Here is a 6,643-nt window from a genome sequence, read left to right on the forward strand (position 1 = left end):
GTGCTGGATGAATTGCTGGCATTGACGTGCCTTCCCGCCCAGCCTCAGGTGGGCCCCGAGGGAGGGTCACATCACACTGCCCCTGTCCTAGCAGGTGCTGGAGGAGTCGGTGTCCTCCCTGGTGTTGGAGGGGTCGGCGTTCCTGGAGGGGCTGGTGCAATTCCTGGGATTGGAGGCATCGCAGGTAATGTGTGTTCCAGCAGGGGTAGGGTGTCCTTGAGAGGGCCTCAGGGGAAGGACCCCACTGTCTGTGCCTGTCTTTCCAGGGGCTGGGACTCCTGCTGCGGCTGCTGCTGCAAAGGCAGCCGCGAAGGCAGCCAAGTATGGTGAGTGCCCCCTGGGGGTGACAGGCCCAGGGCTCTGCCTAGGCCAGAGAGACCCCAGCCCTATCGGGCTGGATGGACTTTGCTTTCGTCCACCTACGGAAGCCTCTCTGCCCCTCCCCAAACATGTGTCGTGTAGCCTCCTGCTTCTGCCCCATTCTGGTCTCTCTACCTGGGATCCATTGCCATCAGCCTCCTCTGGGTGACTCAGCACAAAACGGGTGACCCAGAGGTCGCCGATCCACAAGGTCAGGGCTGAGCCACAGGTATCTGCTGTACCGACTGCGTGGAGGCCCAGTGCTGAGAACCCTGACTGGTTGTAGAAATAGATCCTGTTCTCCCCAGCCCAGGGAGCCCCCCTTAGAGATCTTTAGGGACGCTCTGGTCCATGCAGAGGGAATGCCAGCCCACCTGCAATCCTGCACTCAGGACCAACTGTCACCCCTCAGAGCTCCCCTGAGCCACTGTTCTTGATGGCCCTCTAAAGTTTGCACAGGGTCCAGGCCAGAACCACCCTTTCCCTTCCACAGGAGCGGCTGGAGGCTTAGTGCCTGGTGCGCCAGGCTTTGGCCCAGGAGCTGGAGTTCCTGGAGTCGGAGTCCCAGGAGTCGGGGTCCCAGGAGTTGGGATCCCAGGTATCGGGGGAGTAGGTAAGTGGTGCTTTCTGTGTGTGCGCCATGTGTGTGTGTACATGTGAGACAGAAATAGCAAAACCATTGCCAAAACTTTCCGATTCGTCTTCTCCAGTTTACCTCTGGTTGATGGTATGTAGCTGAGGTGGGAACCCATGTCTTTTTCAGCTCTATGTTTAGCCGAGAAGGTGCTCCGTAAATGGTAGACAGCTAGGTGGACGGCTGGATGACTGTGCAGATAGATAACTGGGTGGGCAGGGAAGTGGCCATGTGAATGAACAGGCAAAATGATTAATAAGAAGGTGGGCAGGTGAGTGGAAGATGGATGGATAGACATAAGGATGTGTGGATGTTTACTGGGTCGTCAGAAAAGTTATGATGCATTTTCTGCATAGAAAAACATAGAAAATTACATCACGAGTTTCCAGCAACCCAATAGATGGATAGACGGGTAAAAAGGTGGATGGATTGGTGGCTGAGTAAGTTTAAATATGGATGGGTAGGCAGGTGGGAGACTAGATAAGTGGTAAGAGATGCATGGGTGGATGGTTGGATAGTTGGCTGAGGGCATGGTTGGTTGAGCAGATGAGAGTTGGGTGGCTGGAAGGGTGGGCAGGCAAATACAAAATGGTGGTTGGGAGGGCCAGCAGAGGGCACAATGGTTGTATCACTGCACTCCCATGGAGTCAACCACAGTTCAAGTCCCGGACCCAGGGGCTTAAAAGTCATGCCATCATGCCAGGTGTGTGTGTGTGTGTGTGCCCAAGATCCCAAGAGGCGAATGGAGGAGAAGGGATTGCGGTGTGGCCTTCCCCTCTGGGGGGTGATTTCTCACTTTCTCTCTCTGTCTCTCTGGCAAGTGCATGTGCCCTATAGCAAAAATCTCTCTTAAAAAAAAAAAAAAGTGGTGGTTGGACAGATGTTAAGGGAATGCATATACAGGCAGATGGGTGGATATGTTGATAGAGATATGGGTGCTTGGGGGTACAGAGATGGTTGAATGAACAGACTGAGTTTCAAGGATAGACAAGTGGACAGACGTAGAGGTGGGCCAGTGAGTGGCTAGACCAGTGACCGGGTAGATGATGGGAAGAGGGATGAATGGCAGTAGAAATGAGCCATCTCTTTCTCGGCTTGATAGATAACACTGCATATCTCTCATCCATTCTCTCCTGAGCACTGTGTCCCACTTGGTCTTCCAGGGGTCGTGTCACCAGCTGCAGCAGCTGCTGCTAAAGCAGCCTCCAAAGCAGCCAAATACGGTGAGTGCTACATGACAGCCCTTCCCAACCCTGTTCAGGCCTTGGCTTCCCAGAACTAAAGAATTCTCATCCTCTTGCCCAGAGGAGAGGAGTGATTTCCCTGAGGTCATAGCAAGTCACTGGCAGAACTGGCACTTGGACGTGGTAGGCCCCAGGACAATGTCTCCCCCAGTTGTCTCCCACCATGAGGCCATGCGACTGAGTGGTGGCAGAGTCCCCGGATGGTGTCCTCGATGGAGACAGTGATCCTGAACACCTCTGCCTGGCTAGGGCACTTTCAGAGGAGACATGGACATGCCCATGGTCTCTCCATATTTAACAAGAGAGTCCTTCCCCAAGAGCTCTGGGAAAAGAGGCCTTGAAGGAGAAATAAGGCTGTCGTTAAAGACTTCATGGAGGAGGCTGGTCAGGGCCCAGGCCTTCCACACTTTCCTGTCCCCATCAGCCAGACTTAGAAGAGTTTGAATCCTCTTTCTCCAGAACCAGCACCCCCCAGAGCCCTGGTAGCCTCTGTCTCTCTGAGGCCCTTTTCACTTGATTCCCTTCCCTCTGCAGGGGCCAGAGGTGGAGTCGGAGTTGGAGGCATTCCCACTTACGGGGTTGGCGCTGGGGGCTTTCCAGGCTATGGTGTTGGAACAGGAGTTGGAGGTGTCCCTGGAGCTGGCCTTTCCCGTGAGTCTCAGTTCCGTCTGGGAAAATTATCCAAGAAATATCAGGGGCTTCTCTTGGCTCGAGCCATGCAGGGCGAGGGAGCAGTGTAGGTCGGGCTCTAACACACTCGAGAAGGAGTTGGAGGAGAGGGCAGGGGGTCTTCAGTGCCTTTGGGGCAAGAGAGAGGTAAGCACAAGCCACCTGAGATCCGGCCTAGGTCTCTGACAGTCTCTTTCCTTCTCGTGTCCTCCTAGCTGCAGCCCAGGCAGCGGCTGGCGCCCCAAGTATGGTGAGTGTCCTGTCCTGTATGTCCCCAAACGCTGCTCTCCCACAGGGCCCAGGCTCCCCGCTCAGAGCCGTTCTCCAGCGCGAGGGCACAGCAGCCTCACCCTCAGGGCCCCAGGGTGGGGTTGGCTGAGGCCAAGGTCAGAGGTTCCCATCTCAGGTTTCCAAAGCCACACTCGACCCTTCTGCCCTTTTCAGTTGCCCACTGAGGATGTGTAATGCCCTCTCATCTCATCGCACACCGAGTTGGAGATGCCAGGCAGCCACTCTGGCCCTCCCCCACCCTAACTCCCCCAGAGATGGGCACAGGGGAGACCAGGCTGAACATGCTTCACCCTTCCAGGTGCTGGAGGCGCAGTGCCAGGCGTGTCAGGTGTGCCAGGTGTCCCAGGTGTCCCAGGTGTCCCAGGTGTCCCAGGTGTGCCCGGCGTGCCAGGCACTGGAGGAGTGCCAGGTGAGCTGTGCCCCAACCCAGAGGTGGGCTTGGTTTGTCTGTGGAAGGAGCTGGGGAGGTAACATGACCTACGCCGTCTCACAGACGGTCACAGACAGCAAGGCTGACCCTGAGACTGGGAGGAGGGATACCGAGCTCCCCTAGAGCAGCCTGCAGGGAAGAGCCCTCTGGGGGGCTCCAGTGGCCGATCCCGCCTAGGAGCTCAGGAACGTGTCCAGCTCCGTGTCAGAGCTCTGTCCTGCCCGAGGCTGGGTGGTTTCACTTACTCCGTGGGGCCTCTCTACCTCCTCACCAGGTGGGAGAGCCCATCACCCTTTGGTTTTCCGGCGCTCTCTCTTCACCAGTCAGAAGCCAAAGAGGAGAGATTCAGTGACCGTGACATTAAGTGACCACTTTCCTCGGTGGTTTCTCACATTAGAAGATTTCCCTTCTGCAGTCCTTCTCTCTAGGAGAGCATTCCCCTTCTGCGTCTCCATGAGCTATGTGAACTAGTTCCTCCCATCGTTTTTGGATATAGGTGCTATTAGAATTTTTTTTTAATTAATTAAGCAGTAAGCTCCATGAGCTTTTCCTCTTTTTAAAAATTTATTTATTTCAAATGGAGAAATGGACAAATAGGCATCCCCAACAGAGCGCTCACACTGGAATCCACCACAGGTCCCAGCCTGACCCAGCTCAAGGCACACGCACACATGCCTGGTGTGCTCGGGGAGGTCCCAGGACACGCACCAGGCCCTTGCCCACATGGGCTTGGTTTGTCTGTGGAAGGAGCCTGTCTGTGGAAGCTGCCCACCACTGCACTATGAACTGGCTCCATTACAGTCTTTCCGTCCTAGCACTGGGAGAGAGCCATCGCACCCCCACACCCCCGTCACAGCAGCTCAGAGCTGCTTCTCAAGTCCTTTCCAAAGCCCAGGGAAGGGAGAGCCTGTGCCCAGGTGCTACTGGGTGATCCTCGGGGGGCCAGATCTGGAGCCCAGCTGTCCTGCCTCGGGCCGGACTCTGCCGCCTCGCCTCCCTCTCTGTCCCCAGCATAAGGAAGCAATACATAGAGTGAGACTTCTGGGAGGGGGACAGCTCCCTGGGAGTGGATTCAGGGAGAACTTTTCACAACAAGAGATGGGGGCGAGAAGGGAAGGGGCTTGGGACCATTCCCTCACGGTCTCTTCACCCCGTCAGGAGCTGGGACCCCAGCAGCTGCAGCCGCTGCTGCAGCCGCCGCAGCAGCCGCCAAAGTTCGGTGAGTGTCCACATCTGGTCCAGACCCTCGTCCCAGGGCATCACTCTCTCACATCCTGTCTCTGGGCTCAGGTAGCTCAGCTCCCCTGGCCTCTCCAGGCCTCTCAGGCAGCCAGCTTCTGGGTGGGCCTTCCTCAACACTTTGGCCATGTGATCACCTTTAGGGGTGTGGGCAACATTTCTGATTAGGGACATAGTGTGAGAACGGACCCCAGGGAGCCCTCCAGGACCTGCCCAGCCCCATTCCCAAAGCCCCTAGCAAGATCCAATCTAGCTGAGGCCTGCCCTCCTTCTGGCATTCATGTTGGGCTCCTCGGGGGCTCCAGCACCCCCCCACTCCAAGAGACTGGACTACATCTTGCTCCCTGGCAAAGTTCCCCAGCTCTGAGGGCCACCCTGGCAGCCCCAGGCATCCACGTCTCCCTGAATATGGTGAATCACGGCAGCCCCACTCACAGTCCCCAGCCAGAGGGTCCATGCACCTTGGCCTTGGGGACCTACAGGCAGCAAGGTTTGATCACAATCCCTAAGGCTGAACAGGCTGGAGCACGTCATAACGTCAGGTCCGCTGACCCCCAAACGCACATACGTGGCTATTGTACGAGGCTGATAGTACTAGTCCCATTTTATGGATGTGGAAACTGAGGCGCCCAGTCATACAGCTGAGCAGTGGCCAGGCTAAGATGGAACCCAGGTCTGTCTGCCTGGCAAAGCTCCCTCCAGTCTCCAAGATCCTTGTTCACCAAAAGGTTAAGAACTCCCGGTCCTGCACCTACCTCTCAGTAGCGATGAGAAAGCGAGGGGCTGTCAAGGGAATGTAGCTGGTCGGCCACACAGCAAGTCTCTGCCCTGGCCGGCATGAACCCAGGGCTCCTGACTCCCAGTCCAGTGCTCTTTGCTCTGAATGTGGATAAGGATGAGCTATTCTCGCTCTCCTAGGCGTAGCCCCTGGTGTCGGTGTGGGGCCGGGGGTGGGCGTGGCTCCTGGAGTGGTTCCTGGTGTGGCTCCCGGCGTGGCTCCTGGTGTTGTTCCCGGCGTTGGCGTTGTTCCTGGTGTCGGTGTCGTCCCAGGTGAGCTGCGGGACTAAGGGGCCCGGGGAGCCCCTGAAGCCTCTGTGGGTACCACCTGAAGCCCTCTCTCCTCCTCCAGGAGTAGGGGGCCCAGCTGCAGCCAAGTCTGCTGCCAAGGCAGCTGCCAAAGCCCAGTATGGTGAGTGCCCTCCTGCCTTTTCGCCTCTGCCACCAACCTGGGGCTCCCAAGCCTGAGCTGGGCCCCTGGATAAGCCTCTCAGACCCACCCTGCAACCCCCTTCCATCTCCAAGCATTAGGTAAAGGGGTTGGAAGCATAGGGCTGGCAGGAGGGAGACCCAGGCCCAGGTGCTGGGTCCCACACTCACCGTGACCTCCGAGGACCTCTGGCCTCACATGTGAAGTGTGAGGGCCAATGGCACTTGCTCAGAAGGGTGTTAGAATGCACGAGTGCATCCCAGAGGGGGAGCAGGAGGGCAGGCCCAAATGCCCAGCTGGGAGGGACACAGCCTCAGTGACTGATGGGAGTTCGGGAAGACTCAGTGGCAGCTCAGAGGACAGATGACAGAGCATGAGTCTGAGGAGAGGGACAAGGCCAGGAGGAGGCCTGGACCCCTTCCCTTGGGGCTGACTCAGCTCCCTGGGCAGGACACCTTCACAGGGACGCAGTCCCTGCCTGCTGCACTACCCGCTGCCTGTCTCTCTGCAGGGGCTGCCGCTGGGCTTGGTGCAGGGCTTCCTGGCTTTGGAGTTGGTGCTGGAGGTGC

At 57.4% G+C, this 6,643-nt stretch overlaps 2 protein-coding genes across 2 annotated transcripts in view; both read left to right on the forward strand.

The window, feature by feature from the left end:
* Window positions 1–3,372, forward strand: part of LOC102481850 (elastin) — a 26,551-nt gene extending 23,179 nt beyond the window's left edge. The window contains exons 17-23 of the mRNA XM_006155027.2: window positions 95–184; window positions 267–326; window positions 854–973; window positions 2,158–2,217; window positions 2,773–2,889; window positions 3,123–3,157; window positions 3,352–3,372. Of these exons, the coding sequence (XP_006155089.1) occupies window positions 95–184; window positions 267–326; window positions 854–973; window positions 2,158–2,217; window positions 2,773–2,889; window positions 3,123–3,157; window positions 3,352–3,372 (503 nt within the window). The remainder of the gene's footprint in view (window positions 1–94; window positions 185–266; window positions 327–853; window positions 974–2,157; window positions 2,218–2,772; window positions 2,890–3,122; window positions 3,158–3,351) is intronic.
* A 1,903-nt stretch (window positions 3,373–5,275) lies between these two features.
* LOC102482274 (elastin-like) overlaps window positions 5,276–6,643 on the forward strand; it is a 9,768-nt gene continuing 8,400 nt past the window's right edge. The window contains exons 1-3 of the mRNA XM_027774412.1: window positions 5,276–5,357; window positions 5,768–5,917; window positions 5,997–6,056. Coding sequence (XP_027630213.1) covers window positions 5,276–5,357; window positions 5,768–5,917; window positions 5,997–6,056 — 292 coding nt within the window. The remainder of the gene's footprint in view (window positions 5,358–5,767; window positions 5,918–5,996; window positions 6,057–6,643) is intronic.

This window comes from Tupaia chinensis, unplaced genomic scaffold (assembly GCF_000334495.1).
Source record: "Tupaia chinensis unplaced genomic scaffold, TupChi_1.0 Scaffold000429_1, whole genome shotgun sequence".
NCBI classification, from domain to species: Eukaryota; Metazoa; Chordata; class Mammalia; order Scandentia; family Tupaiidae; genus Tupaia; species Tupaia belangeri.